The sequence below is a fragment of the Leptodactylus fuscus genome, chromosome 1 (genome assembly GCF_031893055.1).
Source record: "Leptodactylus fuscus isolate aLepFus1 chromosome 1, aLepFus1.hap2, whole genome shotgun sequence".
NCBI classification, from domain to species: domain Eukaryota; kingdom Metazoa; phylum Chordata; class Amphibia; order Anura; family Leptodactylidae; genus Leptodactylus; species Leptodactylus fuscus.
Window position 1 is genome coordinate 6,538,619 of NC_134265.1, and position 25,861 is coordinate 6,564,479.

General features: G+C 45.7%; 2 protein-coding genes across 2 annotated transcripts in view; both read right to left on the reverse strand.

Annotated features, from left to right (window-relative positions):
• LOC142189644 (uncharacterized) overlaps positions 1-25,861 on the reverse strand; it is a 263,072-nt gene that overhangs the window by 115,338 nt on the left and 121,873 nt on the right. The window contains exon 2 of the mRNA XM_075262242.1: positions 22,127-22,893. Within this exon, the coding sequence (XP_075118343.1) occupies positions 22,127-22,893 (767 nt within the window). The remainder of the gene's footprint in view (positions 1-22,126; positions 22,894-25,861) is intronic.
• LOC142196981 (gastrula zinc finger protein XlCGF66.1-like) lies at positions 24,287-25,144 on the reverse strand. Its single transcript, XM_075266953.1, has 4 exons — positions 24,980-25,144; positions 24,670-24,849; positions 24,468-24,591; positions 24,287-24,384 (listed from the first exon to the last, which is right to left on the reverse strand). The coding sequence occupies exons 1-4, from the start codon at positions 25,055-25,057 to the stop codon at positions 24,287-24,289; spliced, it is 480 nt and encodes a 159-aa protein (XP_075123054.1). The 5' UTR covers positions 25,058-25,144.

The window sequence follows — 25,861 nt, forward strand, 5'->3', positions numbered from 1 at the left end:
GTCTACAGCTCTGTGGCAGCAAGCATTACGCTTCTCCACAGTCCCTGGCTTGATGACCACATTAAGTAGGCTGCAGGGTACAAACCTAAGTAAGCCCGAGCACCAGGAAGAGGTGTTACAATGGCTGGCGGACAATGCTTCCAGCACATTCTCCACCAGCCAGTCAGCCTCTACCTCAACTCCTCCTACCCAACAGACTGCTCCTCCTTCCTCACAACATGCCCAATCTTCCCAGCAACCTAATCCCACCTCCCAGGAGCTGTTTTCGGCTCCATTCACTGTCTCTGTCTCTGTCCCACCATGTCCTGAATCACCATATGTAACAGATGACTTCCCTGATGCACAAACACTGGAGCATCCGTTATCTCCATCGCCGCACCTCTAATGAGGCGACATGAGGCGGCCGCGTATCTGCGTAGGCGGCGTCACTAGGCCGCCTACACACGCTGATACGTACTCAAACGTCTAGGTATCAGCGTGGGTGGCGTCATCACGTGATGACGCTCGCTGATACCTAGACGTCCGAGTACGTTTCAGCGTGCGTAGGCGGCCTAGTGACGCCATCTACGCAGACGTCAGCCTGCATGAGAAGAGGATCGCGGAGGCGGCGGGAGCAACAACAAGATCGGTAAGTATAAAAACTTATTTTTTTGTTTTATAATAGGCCGCTACCTGCTGGAGTATCTCCATTAGGTAGCGGCCTATTTACCTACCTCCCCAGACCTGCTCACTGCCGCCCCCGCTTCCCCTTGTACTATAGGCCGCGGAGGACAGCAGTGAGTAGGCCCGGGCAGACCGCGATCCCACTACCGCCATTATTATACCCGGGGGTGTTTTCAGACCTCCGAGTATAATAATCGGAGCCCCAGGGGAGGTGAGGGAGCATAATAAACAATGTTACTTACCTCTCCGGGATCCGATGTTACTCCTAGTAGGCTTCGGGCCTATATGGTAATGCCCAGACATCACGTGGTCTGGAATATTACCATATAGGCCCAAAGCCTGCCCTAGCAGTACCATATAGGCCCGAAGCCTGTGCTAGTAGTAATAGCCTGTTACTGCTAACACAGGCTTTGGCCTGTATGGTACTGCTAGAGCAGGCTTTGGGCCTATATGGTAATATCCCAGACCACGTGATGTCTGGGCATTACCATATAAGCCCGAAGCCTGCTAGCATTAAAGAGGACCTTTCATGGGTTTGGGCACAGGCAGTTTTATATACCGCTGGAAAGCTGACAGTGCGCTGAATTCAGTGCACTGTCGGCTTTCCCGATCTGTGCCCCGGTTGAAGAGCTATTGGTGCCGGTACCGTAGCTCTTCACAGTCAGAAGGGCGTTCCTGACAGTCTGTCAGGAATGTCCTTCTTCCCAGCAGCGCCTATATCGCTGTACTGTGTGAGCGGGGAGGAACGCTCACTCCCCTCCTGATAGTGCTCTTCTATGGACGAGTACTGTAAGCAGAGGGAGGGGGCTCACACAGCACAGCACAGCACTATAGGCGCTGCTGGGAAGAAGGACTGTGAAGAGTTACTGTACCGGCACCAATAGCTCTTCACCCGGGGCACAGATCGGGAAAGCCGACAATGCACTGAATTCAGCGCACTGTCAGCTTTCCAGCAGTATATAGAACTGCCTTTGCCCAAACCCATGAAAGGTCCTCTTTAACATCGGGTCCTGGAGAGGTGAGTAACAGTGTTTATTATGTTCCCTCATCTCCCCTGGGGCTCCGATTATTATACTCGGGGGTCTGAAAAGACCCCTGAGTATAATAATAGTTCATGGGTGTGCAACTGTGGGGCATATTAGAGCTTGGAGGGTCCACTGTGGCCCCGTAACCTCTATTATGCCCCACAGCAGCCCCCCTGCAACCTCTATTGTGCCACTGTGGGGCATAATATAGGCTGGAGGGGCCGCTGTGGAAAATTGAGGAGTCAAAGATGTCTATGTTTCAAACTTTACAGAGTCAAGTCACAGCTGAAAGAAGTGGTCATGGCGGTCCAAAGGGAAGAGACTGGAAATGTGGGGAGACGTCTCCTGTGAGTATTACTGCATTGTATTTATTGTAATATCCCCCCCCCCTGTTGTCTTTGGCGTCTTCGGTGGGGGGGGGCGTCTTTCGATCATCCGCCTCAGGCAGCAGAGAGGCTAGGTTCACCACTGGTTATCTCCTGTTGTTTCTGTTGACCATCAATCGTCCCTCAGTGACGACGATGATGAGACACAGTTGCCAGTTTTCTACACATCGCGGATCGGGTTGACAGATTACTGGGTGGGGCTGGTGTGGATGCAGTGGTCGTGGTGCACGTTGGCACAAATGACAGTTAGCGGTAGGTGGAAGGTCCTTAAAAGTGATTTCAGGGATTTAGGGAGCAAGTTGAAGGCAAGGACCTCCAGGGTAGTATTCTCAGAAATACTGCCTGTTCCACGAGCCACACAGGAAAGGCAGCGGGAAATTAGGGAGGTGAACAAGTGGCTCAAGAGTTGGTGTAGGAAGGAGGGGTTTGGGTTCCTGGAGAACTGGGCTGACTTTGCTGTGGGCTACAGGTTCTATGTTAGGGACAGGCTGCATCTCAATGGGGAAGGTGCAGCTGTGCTGGGAGAGAAGATGGCTAGACAGTTGGAGGAGTGTTTAAACTAGGTACTGGGGGGAGGGTAACAGATGTAGAGGGCAAGATAGTGTAGAAATGGAAAGAGGGCTAGATACTGTAATTGGGGGTGGAGCGGGGGGTGGGGTTAGAGCAGTCAGTAGGCAGTGGAAGAGTAGGGAAGATAAATCTATGAAATGTATGTATACGAATGCCCGAAGCCTCACTAACAAGATGGAGGAACTAGAAGTAATGATGTTAGAAGAAAATTATGACATGGCTGGACTCTAGCTATGACTGGGCTGTAAATATATAAGGGTACAGTATGTTTAGAAAGGAGCGTACAAATAAGAAAGGGGGAGGGGTTTGCTTATACGTAAAATCAGGCCTTAAGCCAGTCCTGCGTGAGGACATCTGGGAGGAAAATGAATGTGGAGTCCTTATGGGTGGAGATTACGGGAGGAACAAAAAATAATAAAATACTGAAAGGGGTTTGTTATAAATCTCCAAATATAATGGAAGAAGCTGAAAATATACTAATAAAACAAATAGATGAGGCCGCAAAGCAGAATAAAGTCATTATTATGGGGGATTTCACCGACCCAGATATCACCTGGGAGGCAGAAACCTGCAGGACCAATAAAGGGAACAGGTTCTTGTCAGTAATAAAAGACAATGACCTATCGCAACTAGTGCAGGACCCAACAAGAGGCGAGGCACGACTAGACCTAATTTTAACAAATGAACCTGACACACTATCAAAAGCGGAGGTTGGGGGACATCTGGGTAATAGTGACCATAACATAATAAGTTTTCTTGTACACATTAAGAAGATGTTCATTAGAGGGGGTACAAAAACACTAAACTTCAGGAAGGCCAATGGTCACCAGCTGAGAGAGGCGCTGAGCAGCATAAACTGGGACAATGTCCTCAACGTGACGGGAACACAAACTAAATGGGACATCTTCAAAAATATACTAAATAAGAGCACTAGAAAACACATACCCTATGGGAATAAGCGGGCCACAAATCATAGAAAACCAATATGGCTAATAGAGATGAGCGAACACTAAAATGTTCGAGGTTCGAAATTCGAATCGAACAGCCGCTCACTGTTCGTGTGTTCGAACGGGTTTCGAACCCCATTATAGTCTATGGGGAACAGATACTCGTTAAGGGGGAAACCCAAATCCGTGTCTGGAGGGTCACCAAGTCCACTATGACACCACAGGAAATGATGCCAACACCTCTGGAATGACACTGGGACAGCAGGGGAAGCATGTCTGGGGGCATCTAACACACCAAAGACCCTCTATTACCCCAACATCACAGCCTAACAACTACACACTTTACACACTCAATACCACCTCTCTGACAGTAGGAAAACACCTTGAAACATGTGTATTTGGCACTTGCAGTGAGGAGAGCTTGTCACCAGCAGTGAATTTGGCCCTTGTAGTAAGTTGAGGTTGGCACCAACATTTGTTTTGAAAATCAGGGTGGATTGAGCCTCTAACCAGCAGAGTTTGGGCAAATTCATGGTGGAGGGAGCCTCTAAAAACCCCAGTTTGGACCAATTCATGGTGGAGGGAGCCTCTAAAAACCCCAGTTTGGACCAATTCATGGTGGAGGGAGCCTCTAAAAACCCCAGTTTGGACCAATTCATGGTGGAGGGAGCCTCTAAAAACCCCAGTTTGGACCAATTCATGGTGGAGGGAGCCTCTAAAAACCCCAGTTTGGACCAATTCATGGTGGAGGGAGCCTCTAACCAGCCCAGTTTGGACCAATTCATGGTGGAGGGAGCCTCTAAACAGCCCAGTTTGGGCAAATTCATGGTGGAGGGAGCCTCTAAAAACCCCAGTTTGGACCAATTCATGGTGGAGGGAGCCTCTAAAAACCCCAGTTTGGACCAATTCATGGTGGAGGGAGCCTCTAAAAACCCCAGTTTGGACCAATTCATGGTGGAGGGAGCCTCTAAAAAACCCAGTTTGGACCAATTCATGGTGGAGGGAGCCTCTAAACAGCCCAGTTTGGACCAATTCATGGTGGAGGGAGCCTCTAAACAGCCCAGTTTGGGCAAATTCATGGTGGAGGGAGCCTCTAACCAGCCCAGTTTGGGCAAATTCATGGTGGAGGGAGCCTCTAAAAACCCCCATTTGGACCAATTCATGGTGGAGGGAGCCTCTAAACAGCCCAGTTTGGGCAAATTCATGGTGGAGGGAGCCTCTAACCAGCCCAGTTTGGACCAATTCATGGTGGAGGGAGCCTCTAAAAACCCCAGTTTGGACCAATTCATGGTGGAGGGAGCCTCTAAAAACCCCAGTTTGGACCAATTCATGGTGGAGGGAGCCTCTAAAAACCCCAGTTTGGACCAATTCATGGTGGAGGGAGCCTCTAAAAACCCCAGTTTGGACCAATTCATGGTGGAGGGAGCCTCTAAAAACCCCAGTTTGGACCAATTCATGGTGGAGGGAGCCTCTAAAAAACCCAGTTTGGACCAATTCATGGTGGAGGGAGCCTCTAACCAGCCCAGTTTGGACCAATTCATGGTGGAGGGAGCCTCTAAAAACCCCAGTTTGGACCAATTCATGGTGGAGGGAGCCTCTAAACAGCCCAGTTTGGGCAAATTCATGGTGGAGGGAGCCTCTAACCAGCCCAGTTTGGGCAAATTCATGGTGGAGGGAGCCTCTAAAAACCCCCATTTGGACCAATTCATGGTGGAGGGAGCCTCTAAACAGCCCAGTTTGGGCAAATTCATGGTGGAGGGAGCCTCTAACCAGCCCAGTTTGGACCAATTCATGGTGGAGGGAGCCTCTAAAAACCCCAGTTTGGACCAATTCATGGTGGAGGGAGCCTCTAAAAACCCCAGTTTGGACCAATTCATGGTGGAGGGAGCCTCTAAAAACCCCAGTTTGGACCAATTCATGGTGGAGGGAGCCTCTAAAAACCCCAGTTTGGACCAATTCATGGTGGAGGGAGCCTCTAAAAACCCCAGTTTGGACCAATTCATGGTGGAGGGAGCCTCTAAAAAACCCAGTTTGGACCAATTCATGGTGGAGGGAGCCTCTAACCAGCCCAGTTTGGACCAATTCATGGTGGAGGGAGCCTCTAAAAACCCCAGTTTGGACCAATTCATGGTGGAGGGAGCCTCTAAACAGCCCAGTTTGGACCAATTCATGGTGGAGGGAGCCTCTAAAAACCCCAATTTGGACCAATTCATGGTGGAGGGAGCCTCTAAAAACCCCAATTTGGACCAATTCATGGTGGAGGGAGCCTCTAAACAGCCCAGTTTTGGCAAATTCATGGTGGAGGGAGCCTCTAAAAACCCCAGTTTGGACCAATTCATGGTGGAGGGAGCCTCTAAAAAACCCAGTTTGGACCAATTCATGGTGGAGGGAGCCTCTAAAAACCCCAGTTTGGACCAATTCATGGTGGAGGGAGCCTCTAAACAGCCCAGTTTGGACCAATTCATGGTGGAGGGAGCCTCTAAAAACCCCAATTTGGACCAATTCATGGTGGAGGGAGCCTCTAACCAGCCCAGTTTGGACCAATTCATGGTGGAGGGAGCCTCTAACCAGCCCAGTTTGGGCAAATTCATGGTGGAGGGAGCCTCTAACCAGCCCATTTTGGGATAAATATAACAGTCCATGGAGTCTCATCTTCCTCTTGTTTGGTGACAGCTGGACACGTATTGGGCAGCGATCTCCACAGTGGCCTCTTCTTCTCCCAGTAGGATGTAGAGTTTCCTCTTCTCGTCTGCAGATATGAAGTCTGGGATGTGGGCAGAGAGTCTTTGGTAGTAGACGGCCCTCATAGCTGAGTATTTGGTGCAGTGTAGCAGGAAGTGGGTCTCGTCTTCTAGGGCCCCCTGGTCACAGTGCTGGCACAGTCTCTTCTCCCGTGGCTTGTACGTCTGTCTGTATCGCCCCGTCTCTATCTCTAGGTTGTGGGCGCTCAGTCTGTATCGGCTCAGGGTCTGTCTGTGCTTGGGATGGCGTATTCTCTCCAGGTAGGTGGCCATGGTGTAGTCCCTTTGTAGGGATTGGTACACGGTGAGTTTCTTGGAGTTATTTATTTCGTTTCTCCATTCTTCAATGTACCGCTCTCTGTTTGCCTCTGCTAGTATTAGCAGAATTGTGAAACGCTTATGGTGGATGAGTATGAGGATGCGGAGGAATTGGAGAGGTTGAGTACAGACATGGAGTTTCATGTTGGGGTGCTTTACACAGGTGGGCACAAAAATGAAGGCTCTATCCAGTGGTGGTTCATTTTTATCAAAGTGAGCCGGTCGGCACTCTCAGCTGACAGACGGGTGCGCTTGTCAGTGATGATGCCACCGGCTGCACTGAACACCCTCTCAGATAGGACGCTGGCGGCAGGACAGGACAGCACCTCCAAGGCATATAGGGCAAGTTCAAGCCACAGGTCCAACTTCGACACCCAATACGTGTAGGGCGCAGAGGGGTCGGAGAGGACAGGGCTGTGGTCGGAAAGGTATTCCCGCAACATGCGCCTATACTTCTCACGCCTGGTGACACTAGGACCCTCTGTGGCGGCACTTTGGCGAGGGGGTGCCATCAAGGTGTCCCAGACCTTAGACAGTGTGCCCCTCGTTTGTGTGGACCGGTGAGAACTTGGTCGCCTACTGGAGGAACTGTCCTCCCTGCCGCCAACGTCACATGCTGGAAACATCTCCATCATATTCTGCACCAATTGCCTGTGGCAAGCATTGATGTGATTGGCCCTCCCCTCTACCGGAATAAAAGACGAGATGTTTTTTTTATACCGGGGGTCAAGGATAGCAAAGATCCAGTACTGGTTGTCCTCCATGATTTTGACAATACGCTTGTCGGTTGTAAAGCACCCCAACATGAACTCAGCCATGTCTGCCACAGTGTTAGTTGGCATGACTCCTCTGGCCCCACCGGAAAGTTCAATCTCCATTTCCTCCTCATCCTCCATGTCTACCCATCCGCGCTGCAACAATGGGACGATTCGAAGTTGCCCGGAAGCCTCCTGTATCACCATCACATCATCGGACAACTCTTCTTCCTCCTCCTCCTCCTCCTCCTCCTCCTCCATTAAACGCGATGAAGCGGACAGATGTGTGGACCTACTCTCCAGCTGTGACGGATCGGATGCTATCCCTGACTCCTCTGTGTGATCTGAGTTATCCCTGATGTCAATCAGGGATTCTCTCAGAACACACAAGAGCGGGATTGTAAGGCTCACCATCGCATCCTCAGAGCTCACCCTCCTTGTGGACTCCTCAAACACCCGTAGGATGTCACAAAGGTCTCTCATCCATGGCCACTCATGGATGAGAAACTGAGGGAGCTGACTTTGTGGCACCCTAGGGTTTTGTAGCTGGTATTCCATCAAAGGTCTCTGCTGCTCAACCACTCTATTCAACATCTGAAACGTTGAGTTCCAGCGTGTGGGGACGTCGCACAAAAGCCGGTGTTGTGGCACATGCAGGCGTTGCTGGAGAGATTTTAAGCTAGCAGCGGCTACTGTCGACTTGCGAAAGTGGGCGCACATGCGCCGCACTTTCACCAGTAGCTCTGGAACATTGGGGTAGCTCTTTAGGAAACGTTGCACCACTAGGTTGAAGACGTGGGCCAGGCATGGAACATGTTGGAGTCCGGCAAGCTCCAGAGCTGCTACCAGGTTCCGGCCGTTATCACAAACGACCATGCCTGGGCCCAGGTGCAGTGGCTCAAACCATATTGCCGTCTCATCGAGGAGGGCATCCCTCACCTCGGAGGCAGTGTGCTGTCTGTCCCCCAAGCTGATCAGCTTCAGCACAGCCTGCTGACGTCTACCAACGCCAGTGCTGCAACGTTTCCAACTCGTAGCTGGGGTCAATCTAACAGCGGAGGAGGAGGCGGTGGCGGAGGAGGAGGCGGTGGCGGAGGAGGAGGCGGTAGAGGAGGAGGAGGAGGGGGGTGTTCTTCTCGTGTCCCTGCCAGGAATGTTAGGCGGGGAGACGAGGTACACCGGGCCAGTTTGGGAAGCAGTCCCAGCCTCAACTACATTCACCCAGTGTGCCGTCAGTGAAATGTAGCGTCCCTGTCCGCATGCACTTGTCCACGCGTCGGTGGTCAAGTGGACCTTTGTGCAAAGCGCGGAACTAAGGGCCCGCCTGATGTTGAGTGACACGTGCTGGTGCAAGGCGGGGACGGCACACCGGGAGAAGTAGTGACGGCTAGGGACGGCATAGCGAGGTGCCGCAGTTGCCATCAGGTCCAGGAAGGCGGGAGTTTCAACAAGCCGGAACGCCAACATCTCCTGGGCCCGCAGTTTAGCGATGTTGGCGTTCAAGGCTTGCGCGTGTGGGTGGTTAGCAGTGTATTTCTGCCGCCGCTCCAATGTCTGAGAGATGGTGGGTTGTTGTAAAGAAGCGCCTGATGGTGCCTTTGATGGTGCAGGAGAAGGAGATAAGACAGGAACAGGGGAGGATGAGGGAGAAGTCAACAAAGTGGCGGAGGCAGATGAAGTGGTGTCCTGGCTCGTCCTCTGGAGTGCATCGCCAGCACAGTCAGCAGTGGCAGTGGCAGAGGCAGAGGCAGTGGCAGAGGCAGAGGCAGTGGCGTGAACGGCAGGCGGCCTTTGTCCTGCCGTTGCTGCCTGCCACTGATTCCAGTGCTTGGATTCCAAATGACGGCGCATTGAAGTGGTGGACAGGTTGCTCTTCTCAGAGCCCCTAATCAATTTCGAGAGGCAAATTGTGCAGACAACACTATATCTGTCCTCGGCGCATTCCTTGAAAAAACTCCACACCTTCGAGAAACGTGCCCTCGAGGTGGGAGTTTTTCGGGGCTGGGTATGAACTGGAACATCTTGGGAGATTCCGGGTGTGGCCTGGCTTCGCCTAAGCTGCTGACCTCTGCCTCTGCCTCTAGCTACCCTTTTTGGTGCTGCACTTGCCTCAACATCCACACTACTTTCCCCGCTTGACATCCCCCCTGTCCAGGTCGGGTCAGTGTCCTCATCATCCACCACTTCCTCTTCCAACTCCTGTCTCATCTCCTCCTCCCGCACAATGCGCCGGTCAACTGGATGCCCTGACGGCAACTGCGTCACATCATCGTCGATGAGGGTGGGTTGCTGGTCATCCACCACCAAATCGAACGGAGATGGAGGAGACTCTAGTGTTTGAGCATCTGGACACAGATGCTCCTCTGTTAGGTTCGTGGAATCGTGACGTGGAGAGGCAGGTTGAGGGACAATGAAAGGAGCGGAGAACAGCTCTGGGGAGCAGGGACAGTTGGGGTTATTGTTCTGTGAAGCTTGGGAATTTTGGGAGGAAGGAGGACAAGACTGTTGGGTAATAGGAGGAGAGGAGGCAGAGTCTGACTGGCTGCTGGACAATGTGCTGTAAGCGTTCTCTGACAGCCATTGCAAGACCTGTTCCTGGTTCTCGGGCCTACTAAGGTTTGTACCCTGCAGTTTAGTTAATGTGGCAAGCAACCCTGGCACTGTGGAGTGGCGCAATGCTTGCTGCCCCACAGGAGTAGGCACGGGACGCCCTGTGGCTTCACTGCTACCTTGCTCCCCAGAACCATTCCCCCGACCTCGCCCACGGCCTCGTCCACGTCCCTTTCCGGGAGCCTTGCGCATTTTGAATTCCCAGTTAGAAATTGGCACTATATACCAGTAGCAAAAATTGTGGGTGCACGTAACCCCAATATATTCTTTGAATTCCCAGTCAGACAATGGCACTATATACCAGTAGCAAGAAATGAGGGTATTTATAACCCCAATATATTCTTTGAATTACCAGTCAGAAACTGGCACTATATGGCAGTAGCAAGAAATGAGGGTATTTATAACCCCAATATATTCTTTGAATTCCCAGTCAGACAATGGCACTGTATACCAGTAGTAAAAATTGTGGGTGCACGTAACCCCAATATATTCTTTGAATTACCAGTCAGAAACTGGCACTATATGGCAGTAGCAAGAAATGAGGGTATTTGTAACCCCAATATATTCTTTGAATTCCCAGTCAGAAACTGGCACTGTATACCAGTAGTAAAAATTGTGGGTGCACGTAACCCCAATATATTCTTTGAATTCCCAGTCAGACAATGGCACTATATACCAGTAGCAAGAAATGAGGGTATTTATAACCCCAATATATTCTTTGAATTCCCAGTCAGAAACTGGCACTATATGGCAGTAGCAAGAAATGAGGGTATTTATAACCCCAATATATTCTTTGAATTCCCAGTCAGAAACTGGCACTGTATACCAGTAGTAAAAATTGTGGGTGCACGTAACCCCAATATATTCTTTGAATTCCCAGTCAGACAATGGCACTATATACCAGTAGCAAGAAATGAGGGTATTTATAACCCCAATATATTCTTTGAATTCCCAGTCAGACAATGGCACTGTATACCAGTAGTAAAAATTGTGGGTGCACGTAACCCCAATATATTCTTTGAATTACCAGTCAGAAACTGGCACTATATGGCAGTAGCAAGAAATGAGGGTATTTATAACCCCAATATATTCTTTGAATTACCAGTCAGAAACTGGCACTATATGGCAGTAGCAAGAAATGAGGGTATTTGTAACCCCAATATATTCTTTGAATTCCCAGTCAGAAACTGGCACTGTATACCAGTAGTAAAAATTGTGGGTGCACGTAACCCCAATATATTCTTTGAATTACCAGTCAGAAACTGGCACTATATGGCAGTAGCAAGAAATGAGGGTATTTGTAACCCCAATATATTCTTTGAATTACCAGTCAGAAACTGGCACTATATGGCAGTAGCAAGAAATGAGGGTATTTGTAACCCCAATATATTCTTTGAATTCCCAGTCAGAAACTGGCACTGTATACCAGTAGTAAAAATTGTGGGTGCACGTAACCCCAATATATTCTTTGAATTCCCAGTCAGACAATGGCACTATATACCAGTAGCAAGAAATGAGGGTATTTATAACCCCAATATATTCTTTGAATTACCAGTCAGAAACTGGCACTATATGGCAGTAGCAAGAAATGAGGGTATTTGTAACCCCAATATATTCTTTGAATTCCCAGTCAGAAACTGGCACTGTATACCAGTAGTAAAAATTGTGGGTGCACGTAACCCCAATATATTCTTTGAATTACCAGTCAGAAACTGGCACTATATGGCAGTAGCAAGAAATGAGGGTATTTGTAACCCCAATATATTCTTTGAATTCCCAGTCAGAAACTGGCACTGTATACCAGTAGTAAAAATTGTGGGTGCACGTAACCCCAATATATTCTTTGAATTCCCAGTCAGACAATGGCACTATATACCAGTAGCAAGAAATGAGGGTATTTATAACCCCAATATATTCTTTGAATTCCCAGTCAGAAACTGGCACTGTATACCAGTAGTAAAAATTGTAGGTGCACGTAACCCCAATATATTCTTTGAATTCCCAGTCAGACAATGGCACTATATACCAGTAGCAAGAAATGAGGGTATTTATAACCCCAATATATTCTTTGAATTCCCAGTCAGACAATGGCACTGTATACCAGTAGTAAAAATTGTGGGTGCACGTAACCCCAATATATTCTTTGAATTACCAGTCAGAAACTGGCACTATATGGCAGTAGCAAGAAATGAGGGTATTTATAACCCCAATATATTCTTTGAATTCCCAGTCAGACAATGGCACTGTATACCAGTAGTAAAAATTGTGGGTGTATATAGCCCCAATTCTATTGCTAGGGGACTTGCAGGGTATTTCTGGGGTGAAGGTGGGGGGGCACACCGTTGGAACGGGTATCGGGGGTATATATCGGGTATACGGGAATACACTGACAGTGTATTCCATTCAGGATCCTGGGAAAGCTGGGTTGCGGCGATTGAGCCCGTCAGTGCCACGTTACACTGACAAGCTTCTCCCTGGAATTTAGCTCTTACAAGAGCTGTTGTGGTTGTCTTCTCCTTCCTATCCTAGCCTGTCCCTGCCTACCCAGAATCTAAGCCCTAGCTAGCTGGACGGAAACCTCCGTCCTCGGTGAATTGCAAGCTCAGAATGACGCGAACCTGGGCGGCGCTGTTCTTTTAAATTAGAGGTCACATGTTTTCGGCAGCCAATGGGTTTTGCCTACTTTTCTCAACGTCACCGGTGTCGTAGTTCCTGTCCCACCTACCCTGCGCTGTTATTGGAGCAAAAAAGGCGCCAGGGAAGGTGGGAGGGGAATCGAGTAATGGCGCACTTTACCACGCGGTGTTCGATTCGATTCGAACATGCCGAACAGCCTAATATCCGATCGAACATGAGTTCGATAGAACACTGTTCGCTCATCTCTAATGGCTAACTAAAACAGTACAGAATGCAATGAGGGATAAAAGGAAGCGTTTAAAGGACTAAAACAAGAAAGTAGCGACACAGCATTAAATACTATAAGGAGGAAAATAACCTGTGCAAAAGACAAATAAAGGAGGCGAAGATGGAGGCCGAGAGAAACATTGCCAAGGAAAGTAAAAGTAATCCAAAATTATTCTTCAATTACATAAATAATAAGAGAATAAAAACTGACAATGTGGGGACTCTCAAAAATAATCTGGGCGTAATGGTGGAGGAGGATGAGGAAAAAGCACAAGTATTAAATGCCTTCTTCTCTACAGTGTTTACACAAGAAAATCCATTGGCAGCGACATGATTAGGGGGAATGTAAATTCTCAATTAAATGTCACGTGTGTAACCGAGGAAGAAGTGCGGCGCCGCCTGCAAAACACTAAAATAGAGAAATCACCCGGTCCAGATGGAATACACCCCCGAGTTCTGAGGGAATTAAGCATGGTCATAGATAGACCCTTGTATCTAATATTTAAAGATTCAGTAATGACTGGGTCTGTACCACAGGGGCACTGTGAGGATACCCACATCCCGCACAACGAGATTCGAGTTAGGTCGTAAGCTGTCTAATATTTTTGGGTTACCGTGCTGTTTTAACGGGTCCGAGACTGTAAAGAACACCGGCCTCCGGAAGCCGCATCCTGATATAAAAGACGGGTTTTACACGCTGTACGTCTACAGTGACATCATACAACATCAGTAGGTGGGTGACAGTTACGTTCAACTTTTAAGAACCGTAGAGATTGCCGGTAAAAAAAAACGATATTGTCACATTGCGTTACAGCAGCCCGGACTATATACCCCTCTGCACTCAAGCTAAACCCGTTAAATTCAAGTACGGAAAGACCATCGTACGATTGCATTTCAGACCATGCAAGGTGTTGACACGCTAAAATGCTGGCCCCTCGTCCGTTTGGGGACCCATCGGTTTATGCTCGCTATTACATTAATCAAGCTGGTAATGGTCTAGAAGGCTTCAAGGGGGATGAGTAAATGTACGGCGCCGGCCTAGCCGGTCTGTTTCGCGGTCTTTTCAGACGGGCTGTGCCTCTTTTCAGGCGTGGCATTGCTCTTGTGAAACCGCATGTCAAAACTGCGGCCAGAAATATCGCTAAAGACGCCGTCACAAGTATATCAATGGCTGTGATGGATAAATTATTATTATTTTTTATTTATTTATTTTTTTATGTGGATTGTGAGCCCCACATAGAGCTCACAATGTACATTTTTTTTCCCTATCAGTATGTCTTTGGAATATGGGATGGAAATCCATGCAAACACGGGGAGAACATACAAACTCCTTGCAGATGGTTTTATGCCCTTGGCGGGATTTGAACACCAGGACTCCAGCGCTGCAAGGCTGCAGTGCTAACCACTGAGCCACCGTGTGGCCCCTTTGATGGATAAATTAAACCATGAGCCGAAAGATCAGAGAGGCTCGGGCCTCGTTTATGTTGTGAAGAAACCCGCTAAAAGAAAACACAGCGCCTCATTTCCGCCCGTGCTCAAGAATAAAAACAACAGTCGTAAAAGACGCCGTCGTCAGAGAGTTGTTAGATCGTCCGGAGACGACATCTTTTAGTGAAATAATATGGCCTTTATACACGACGGTTCTTTGGAGTGCACCAAATCCGAACTAGATATTTTTAATTTACTCCCGACGCAGACGAGCATAGAAAAATCGCTCTTTATAGAAGTACAGCCCATATCAGCTCTTGCGGACAATACCCCGTTGGAGTTCTTCATTTCAGGGAGCGGTGAATATTATTACGATCTGAACAACACGCTTCTGTACATTACCTGCGGTATTGTGAAGGCGGACAATACGGCTATTCCCGCGGACGCTAATGTTGGATCGGTTAATTACCCGATAGCTACGCTTTTCAGCCAGACGGACGTGACGCTCGGCGACAGACTTATATCGCGCAGTGATAATTTATATACTTATAGGGCCTATATAGAAACGATATTGCATTACTCCCCCCAATCTCTGTCGTCGCAGTTCACGTCGGGCCTGTTCTATAAAGACACAGCCGGCCACCATCATGAAAGGACCCTCGCGGGTAATAATCTTGGGTTTGCTAAAAGAGCTCGGTATACTTCGCGATCTCGATCCGTGCAGTTATTGGGTCCTATATTTGGCGACATATTTAATCAGCCGAAACTCATACTGAATGGTCTGGATCTGAAAATTAAGCTCACCAGAAATAAAGACTCTTTTTGCCTGATGTCTGCGGATGCTGAACAATTTAAGGTGCAAATCTTACAAGCCTGCCTGTATGTGAAGAGGGTTCAGGTTTCGCCAGCTGTCCGAATCGGTCACAGCCAGGCCCTTCTATCGGCAACGGCGAAGTATCCGATCGATAGGGCGTGCCTCAAAGTTTATAGTATACCCGAAGGTACGCGTCTTACGAACCAAGAAAACCTGTTTCTGGGACAAGTGCCTAAAACGGTGATAATAGGTTTTGTTGAAAATGAGGCCTTTAGCGGATCGTATAACCGCAATCCTTTATGCTTCCACCACTATAATGTGAATCAAGCGTCGCTTTACCTGGACGGCCAGCAGATACCCGCAAGACCGTTTCAACTGGATTTTGAAACGGATTCTGCCGTCAGGGAGTACGCGGCCCTTCTCCATATTTCAGGCAAGCAGAGAAGTGATAGTGGATCGGCCATAGACAGAGATGAATTTATAAACGGTTATACATTTTTTGCATTTGATTTGTCACCGGATCAAGAACCGGGCGGACATTTTTCACTCATTAAAACAGGAAATCTTAGAGCCGAAGTGCACTTTGCGGTGCCAACACCCCACACGGTGAATATGATAGTTTACTCTATCCATACAAATATTGTGGAAATTAGCAATCGCAGAGAAATCGTATGCGATTTTTGATTAAACAAACCCTGTCATTTTCAGAAATGAATAGTCTACAACTTACAATTATCGCTAAATCTGAACCGTATATGAACCGTATATTTGCCAGCGTATTCCCCTGTGACTTTCTACCGGACGAGCGTGTGCTACAAAGACCGGCGGCGTACATCGTTAATACGGATGATTCGCGTAAACGCGGTTCACACTGGGTGTTAATTGTATTGTATCGTGATGTCGCTATATTTTTGGACTCTTATGGATTTTCACCGGCTTTTGAAATGTATCCTCGGAGCTTTGTTGAGTTTATAGAAAGGAATTGTAAGAGATATATCTATCAAAATAGACAATTGCAATCATTTAAAACCTCTGTCTGTGGCGCCTACACCTTGTTTTTTTTATACCATTTAGCCAGGGGCGTCGCTTATAAGAAAGTGTTAGATTTGTTTAATAAGGACAGCTCCCATAATGATAAATTAGTTGAAAGTTTTGTAGTCTCTAAGCTACAGGGTATAGCTATCTGCGATACATCCTGTATATACCACCAAAGCTGTATTTCTCACGATGCCGTTATGAGGAATTAAAGGGACTGAGGAATGCTCTTGCCTCTATCTATTCAATTATAACAGCTGTCTTATTAGTTAAAGGAACCCTCTAATTATGTTGTTGCATAGTATTTAGCTGAAGGCACCGCAGCCGGAGGAATGTAAGTAGATGAATGTTGTATTGGAATTTCTTTGTGTATGGCTAAATGTAATACAGCCGTAGTATGATATCAGGGCTATGAGATAGTATTATGTATGATGATTTAGCTAATATTTTGGATGATACAATGAAGGGGCGCGCTGTCCCTTCATTGTTTGGTGCGATGTATTAGCGCTTGATATTACTTTATTAAGTCTTTATGCAGCCTGTAGATGTTATTATATAATGTACCTCAGATTTGTTGAATAAAGTTATTGAAACATTGCCTGTTTTACTGTGTTTAATCCGTATACAACCTAATAACTAACAAATACATTGACATCATCAAATCTAATTCAATCTCTAGTGAGCTAAACTATATAAGACATACCGGTCCTTGTCACTGTATACTCCTAATAAACTGTAGGAGAGAGGAATTCTTATCATTCTAATTCCAGCGACCTATAACAGCACAGATTTCTATAAAAGCGTCGCACATTCTCAGGGCCGTATCAAATTAACATTCTTGATCTCAGTCAATATCATTCTCATTCAATAAGCCTATAACGACTCATCTAGATATAAAACCTTATCAAACCTGTATCAAATTAACATTCTTGATCACATCGCATTCCTCAACCTCAGGAATGCGCGCATTCCGAAGGGAGGGGTGAAAAGGGGCTTGTCCAGACACACCCATGTAGGCTGGCTAGGGGCGTGGCTGGGCCAGGAAACCTGTCCGTACACAAAGAAAAGGGGCGTAACTGGGCTTGTTGAATGGGCAGAAAGGGGCGTGGCACCTGTCAAACCTAAAAAAAGGGGCATTTGACGAAACATATAGATGCCTCACTACTAACCTGCTTTTGTCTGTATAAATGCTACCTCTCTGTAACAATAAATCAGAATCCATTATGATACACCACCATCTGTGTCTTTGTGGTTCTCCAGGCCAAAGGATGGCTTTAGCCAATCTTGGCCTGTTATTTAATTTGAAACTACAACAACATAAGCTCTGGGGGTCTTATGCCCCTAACACAGCGACCCTGGTATAGTATAGATATACGTTAGCATAAGTTAGCCCCCCCCCTCCCCCGTTACCATTTTTTTAATTTCATTTTTATTTTTTATCTTCCATTTTTTCAATTTTTACTTTGCATTTCATCTTTTCATTTTTTACTTTTTATTTTTTGTTTTAATCATCTCTTTTTCAAAATATATTTTTTTCTTTAATCACACCATATGCATTTGGTTATCCATTTGGTTATTTTTCAACTATTATCAGTTTACTATTTATTTTTATTTTTTAATTTTATTTTCCACTAATTTTCATATTTATTTTCATCATTACTGTTTTGGATCCATTCATTGTCATTAATTGCTCTCTCCTTCAGATCTCCACTGTCCAATATATTGTACGTGAACTGAGAAACCATGTGTATATATATATATATGCGTGTTTATATTGTGTGTATATATTGTGTATATATCCCTTTAAATAGCAGCCAGCAGTACCATATAATTGGCCTGGAACACACTTTTGAAGCGCATGACATCACTTCCTTAATAGCATTTAGTAACAGACTCCTCTTTAGTCCATACAAAGTGACTGTCTTAACACATTCTATACGCTAGGGCCACTGTTTCCCATTGTTTCTTCATACCTATATCTTTTCTAGATTCCTCAATAACCTTGAGGGATAAGTATAGGCGCATGTTGCGGGAGTACCTGGTTGACACCAGCCCTGTCCTCTCCGATCCCTCTGCGGCCTATACTTATTGGGTCTCCAAGTTGGATTTGTGGCTGGAACTTGCGCTGTACGCATTCGAGGTCCTTTCCTGCCCTGCCGCCAGCGTGCTTTCCAAAGGGGTCTTCAGTGCTGCCGGTGGCATAATTACGGATAAGCGCAGCCGGCTGTCAGCTGACAGTGCTGACCGGCCGACGCTCATAAAAATGAACAGCCACTGGATAGACCCATCATTTTCATGTCCACCGGTGTCAAGCACTCCGACATGAAGTTGCATGTGTGTGCTCACCCTCTACAATTCCACCTCCTCCTCCATCAGCGCTGCACAATTCTGATCCTAATAGGATCACTCCACCCTGATACCCCAACTCTGCTGGTTTGTGGCAATCGACCCTGATTCCCCCCAACTCTGCTGGTTAGAGTGTCTACTCACTCCAAGGGCCAAAAACACTGCTGGTGCAAGGCTCTACTCACTCCAAGGGCCAAAAACACTGCTTTTTAAAGGCTCTACTCATGCCAAGGGCCAAAAGCACTGTAGTTTAAAGGCTCCACTCACCCAACAGGCCAACAAATCTCTGCTGGCGCAAGGCTGAACTAAGTTAAAGGGCCTAAAACTCTGCAGGTAGAGGCTGAAGTCACCTGAAGGGCCTCAATTTCTGCTGGTAGCTCAGCTTAAGGGCCTGTAACTTAATTTGAAAGGGCTCATGTTAAGGGCTAGAAAAGTGAATTTTGGAAGGTCTTACCACATCACACATCCACAATGACAGTTCAGGGTGGGGACTGAAGGATTTCCCCATTGCCTATTCCATCTGTGGTTGTCATGGGCAACGTGATTTAAAGGGGTGCTTGTTAATGTTTGTTGAGCTTAAATTGGGGTTTGTGTCCATCCATTTGGGGAGTAAAGAAGGTTTCCAGGTATTTTCCCACTTTAATAGAGGTTTTTTTGAGTGTGGAAAGTGTGTAGTTGTTAGGCTGTGATAGTGGGGTAATAGAGGGACTTTGGTGTGTTAGATGCCCCCAGACATGCTCCCCCTGCTGTCCCAGTTGCATTTTAGAGGTGTTGGCATCATTTGCTGAGGTGTGATAGTGGACTTAGTGACCCTCCTGAGTCGAATGGTGGGATCCCCTGAAACGAAGCATTTTCTCCCATAGACTATAATGGGGTTCCATATTCGTTCGAATAGTCCAATATTGAGATGCTATTCGTAACAACTAACGAACATCGAATATTTTACTGTTCGCTCATCTCTACTTATTGTATAACACTGGAGGGAGGGGGGAAGGGCTGCACTATGTTGTTAATTGGGTGTAAATGTTTTATATATTTGTGTAAGGGGCAGAAATTTAAATTTTTGATAAAAAAACAAATAGTTCAAAAAATAGTTGTAATAGTTTATACTACATAATATGTATTGAATATATAAAATCAATAAAAATGTTGAAATTAAAAAAATAAGTTGCTGTTCACATCAATGTTACGATAAATTAGTAAAATGACAAAATAATAAAAAATTTAAGTGGAAAAAAGAGATTTACTGTAGCTCTGTGAAAATTTCAATTTCAGTGTGACACGGAAAATTTTACTTTAGCTCGCATAGCCAACAATTTAACATATTTCCTGCGAGCGAAGCCGCGGGTATTCTACTAGTATTTAATATTTTAGCTATTTTGTTTTTGGTGATTTCTGTCTTTTGACATAGTAGTTTGTTCTGTTGTCTGAAAATTACCTTAACTCCTTAATGACCAGGCCATTTCTTGGTTTCACATTTTCGTTTTTCCCTCCTCTCATTTAAACAGCCATAACGTTTTTATGTTTCAGTTCACATCATGGCTTATTGTTTGCGGGACAAATCGTACTTTGTAATGGCACCATTCAATATGCTGTGCAATGTACTGGGAAGCTGGAAAAAAATTCAGAATGAGGTGCAATTACCCATTTACATATGGGTTTAATTTTTACAGCGTTCATAGTTTGGTACAAATGACACCTTACCTGTGTTCTACATGTCAGTACAAACACGGTGATACCAAATTTATAGAGTATTTGAAATGTTTTGATACTTTTTTAAAAAGGAAAAACTTAGCAAAATAGAAAAAAAAAATTGTGTCGTCATGTTCTGACACCTGTAACTTTTTCATATTTACATGTATGGAGCTGGGTGTGGTGTCTTTTTATGCGGGACAAGATGACGTTTCTATTGATACCATTTGATGAAAGATCTGATGGTTTGATCACTTTTTATTCAATTTTTTATAGGAGGCAAAGTGTTGAAAAAAACGCTATTTGGCTATTTGGAATAAATGTTTTAATATTTTAATAATTCGGGCATTTTGGAGCGCGGGGATACCCAATATGTTTATATTTAATGTTCTTTGTTTACTTTTATATCTGATTATAGGGAAAGGGGGATGATTTGAACTTTTATATTTTTTAAAAATTTTTAATACTTTTAAAAACTTTTTTTTCTTCTTTTTCATTTATGATCAGACCCCTTAGGTACCTTGAAACCTAGGGGGTCTGATCGCTCATACAATACTACAGTATGGCAGTGAATAGCAAAATCCCAGCACTTCTATTAGACGCTGCATCTGGCATCATCTAATAGAACTAATGCAGGGACAAGCCTGGAAACCTTCAATAGGCTTCCGGCTGTCATAGCAACCGATCACCGCCCTCCGATGACGTTCAGGAGGGCGACGATCGGCGGAAAATGGCGGCGCCCGTGGTGCTTGCTCCCTTTACATGCTGGGGTTGCATTTGACCGCAGTGTATGAAGGGTTAACAGCAGCGATCGGCTCAGGCACTGACCGCTGCTGTTAGTGGCAGGTCCTGGCTGTATTATACAGCCGGCATCTGCCCTGTATGGAGCGAGCTCAGCTCGTGAGCTCTCTCCATACATTCCCATGCGACCCATCGCTAAGGGGTTAAGTGCCTTGTTTTTGCATATTGTTCCCATGATGATCGTACGGGCTCTGCTTCTGAGCCCGCTCAACCACCATCACGTATGTGGAGATGAAGCAACTACCCACATTTGCCCGCGCACATGTACATAAGAATGCATGAAAGAGTTAAAGAAAAAAAAATAATTGAACCTAAAAAAACTCCACTGTGAATATAAGTTCCTTCTTACAACGTAGACGGGTCAAAGACTTCAGGTTGAAAATTCACTTCTCCCCTGTGTGAGTTCTTCGATGCCTAACAAGTACTGATTTCCGAGTAAAACATTTCCCACATTCTGGACATGAATATGGCTTCTCTCCTGTGTGAGTTCTTTGATGATTAACAAGGCCTGATTTGGAAGAAAAACATTTCCCACATTCTGAGCAAGTGTAAGGCTTCTCCCCTGTGTGAGTTCTTTGATGCCTAACAAGTACTGATTTCCAATTAAAACATTTCCCACATTCTGAGCAAGTGTAAGGCTTCTCCCCTGTGTGAGTTCTTTGATGCCTAACAAGTACTGATTTCCAATTAAAACATTTCCCACATTCTGAGCAAGAATAAGACTTCTCTCCTGTGTGAATTCTTTGATGATTAACAAGGTCAGATTTCCAAGTAAAACATTTCCCACATTGTGAGCAAGAATATAGCTTCTCCCCTGTGTGAGTTCTTTGATGAATAACAAGTTTTGATTTAAAAATAAAACATTTCCCACATTCTGAGCAAGTGTAAGGCTTCTCCCCTGTGTGAAGTCTTTGATGCTTAACAAGTACTGATTTCCAATTAAAACATTTCCCACATTCTGAGCAAGAATAAGGCTTCTCTCCTGTGTGAATTCTTTGATGATTAACAAGGTCAGATTTCCAAGTAAAACATTTCCCACATTCTGAGCAAGAATAAGACTTCTCTCCTGTGTGAATTCTTTGATGATTAACAAGGTATGATTTCCAAGTAAAACATTTCCCACATTCTGAGCAAGAATAAGACTTCTCTCCTGTGTGAATTCTTTGATGATTAACAAGGTCTGATCTCCAAGTAAAACATTTCCCACATTGTGAGCAAGAATAAGGCTTCTCTCCTGTGTGAATTCTTTGATGATTAACAAGGTCAGATTTCCAAATAAAACATTTCCCACATTCTGAGCAAGAATAAGACTTCTCTCCTGTGTGAATTCTTTGATGATTAACAAGGTCTGATTTCAAAATAAAACATTTCCCACATTCTGAGCAAGTGTATGGCTTCTCCCCTGTGTGAGTTGTTTGATGCCTAACAAGGACTGTTTTCCAAGTAAAACATTTCCCACATTGTGAGCAAGTGTAAGGTTTCTCCCCTGTGTGAATTCTTTGATGAATAACAAGGTGTGATTTCTGAGCAAAATATTTCCCACATTCTGGGCATGAATATGGCTTCTCTCCTGTGTGAGTTTTTTGATGTTTAATAAGATTTGATTTATGAGCAAAACATTTCCAACATTCGGGGCAAGAATATGGCTTCTCTCCTGTGTGAGTTCTCTGATGTTCAACACCCCTTCTGAAGTTTTCAACAGACTGTGATGTATTAGAAGAGAGATCATTCTGTTGAATGGCTGAGGGTATATCTGGGGTATTGACATGTTCTTCATATGGATCTTGTGTGATACCATGATCCTCTGCTTTATAATCTGTAGATATCAGATGTCCCTCTGAGCTCCTGGTACAGTCATCTGACAAAAAGAAAACTGAGGTTACTATTATTGAATAACATAACCTTATAAGTATATTCCCCACTGAGCTGCCGCTGCCTGAGACGCTTCAGACCATGTGAAGAAGTGAAGTCAGTGGCACAGGCAGCAAACGACGGCAGTGCGGCCTACTTCATTAGTATTCACTGTGCTGAGACGGAGGTCAGTGATAGTGAATAGTAATGAAGCGGGGCAGGAGACGCCACCACTGCTCTAGGTCACTGTAGAGGTGAACACAATCCATGGCTGCTTAAATATGGCCACTTATGTGGAATAATACTGTAGGATGCCATAAATCTTACTGTATTACACCCCATACACACAATAGAATCCAAACCACATCTGCTGGATTTCCCAGCCTGAACTGACCGCGGATCTGCTGTCCCATACAGTATGTAGTAGGGTCTGTGGAGTCACAAGGAAGCAGGGACTCCTAGTGTCATAGATCACTAAGATACGGGGAGTCCTGGTGTGTGGACAGTGTTCAGGCTGGGAAATGTGACTGATGTACAGACCAGATTTTCTAGTCCGGATTCCATAGTGTGATTGGGGTCTAAGGTGAGCTTTACACAGTGACATTTGTAGAAGCTGCTTCAGGAATTCAGAAGAAGAATTTTTCCGTTTTACCAAATCATCCCCCGAATCTCCATCAGATTCCTTACTGGCCAGGCCGGATTTTCCGCATCCCATTTATTTCGATAGAGCTCTGAGGTGGAATCTGCCTGAAGATCGAGAAGGATTATTTTTCCGCTACCTGAAATAATCTGCTATATAATTCTGGTAAATTCTTTCCCTTCACGAGGACTGACAGCCGGTGAAGAAGAAATTTGCCTCGTTCACATCGATGTCCAGTCCATATTCCTGCTGTCCGTTCTATTCTATACTACAGTTATTACCCCCTATAGCGGTATCACATTTATATTCAGGTATTATTAGTATTTTACCTGAATCGGGGAACAACAAATAGTCTAAACAATGTCTGAATAGAATCAGTGACCCTTCTGTGCTTTATATAGTGGTGACTCCTCACCTGGGCGGGTCCCTGTAGGAATGTCCTCCTCACACTCCTCATCACCACTCACATAGGGCTCTTCCTTTATTCTCATAGATATAGCATTAATGTCGCTCACATCTTTATCCTGATGGAAAATCTGGGAAACAAATAATGTAAAAGTCACCGGACAAATGGGGAAGTCACAGAGAATGTTCTAGATCATTAATCCGCATGAAGATGAAAGATGTCCTGACAGTAGCTGCAGGTCTGTGAGAAGCCGGATAAACATATTAGATGGCGGCTCAATGACACCGCCCATGTATATAACCATATAATACTGCTGGATACAACAAGACTGACTACAAGGACTTCACAGCCCGTCTACACATCATAGGGAATATCTCCATCTACCTGATCATCATCCTGTGGAAGAAGAGGACTGGGACATCTCTCCGGTGTTGTCCTCTTACTGGATCTACCTGTAGGAAACACAGACAGGGACTGAATTCATTCTGTACATACAAATAATGGAAGTCCATGTGTATATAGTCATGTCTATTACCTGCTGATGTGAGGGGCTGCTGGTCCTCCATCATCACCTCCTTGTACAGATCCTTGTGTCCTTCTAAATACTCCCACTCCTCCATGGAGAAATAGACAGCGACATCCTGACACCTTATAGGAACCTGACAACACAATGATACAGTCATCACCCCGACCCCTCCAGTTACTGTATAATGTCCCAGCATTCCCAGCAGTGTCACCTCTCCAGTCAGCAGCTCCAGCATCTTGTTGGTGAGTTCTAGGATCTTCTGTCCATTGATCTCCTCCTGTATCAGGGGGTGAGGTGGAGGCCCTGGGAATGGGCTCAGGGTTCCTCTAAATCCATCAAATACAAGGGTCTGACAGCGCCCACTAGAGGTCTTCTTCACTACTGTGTAATCCTGGTTATGGGGAGACACATTAATAAATCTCACTACATACATGTCCAGAGTCCATCACCTCTCCAGTCATATCATCTGTTATTACTATAGATAAGAATGATGTCATGATGACATCATCAGAATCTCTCACCTCTCCAGTAAGCTGGTAGATGATCTCTAGGGTGAGATTTAATAGACTTTCCGCCATCTTGTTCCTGTCTCTTTCCATCCTTGATGGATCAATCAGGAATATTCTCTTCTATAGAAGATACTGAGAGGATTCTATATTGTAGGAACCTGAATGGAGAGAAGATGAGACAATGTAATCACTACACGGAATCCCATGGAATAAATAGAAGAGTTGAGTCCCATTATTATCACCACCTCCTACTTCTGACGTCGGCAGTGTGTAGCTCAGGAAGGAAGTGACTTGTTGTGGGCCGGCTTGGTGGGTATATAAGGTGTGTGATAGGCTGAACAGAATCTCATTTATTTTTTTTCTTATGTTGATTGTGAGCCCCATATAGGGATCACAATGGACTTTTTTTTCCTATCAGTGTGTCTTATAAACATATAAACTCCTTGCAGATGTTGTTCCTGGCGGGATTCGAGCCCAGGACTCAAGCGCTGCAAGGCTGCAGTGCTAACTACTGAGCCACCGTTTTGGCCCCAGAATCTCATTGTTGTCTTGGGTAAAGGGGACGACTTATCAGAGTTGCACAAGGGATGATTATTGGCTGTCGGACCAAGGGTGACAGTATTTCTCCAACAGCGCAGGTTGTGAACTGTTCGTGCGCTGCTTTGGTGAAAGTGTATTGTGAGCGGAGAAATGGCGCCATTGGGAATAACCAACATGGAGACTGTGGAGAATCACGTGCCCCTGATATGAAAGATGAACCTCAGCTATGAAGGTGTGTGAGGGAAGATCGACACTCTACAGTGGAGCAGCTCAGCATAAAAATGAGTCTGGGCTACCAGATGTGTCTAAAACAACAGTTCAGTGAGCCCTGATGTGTATGGAGGTTCGATTGTC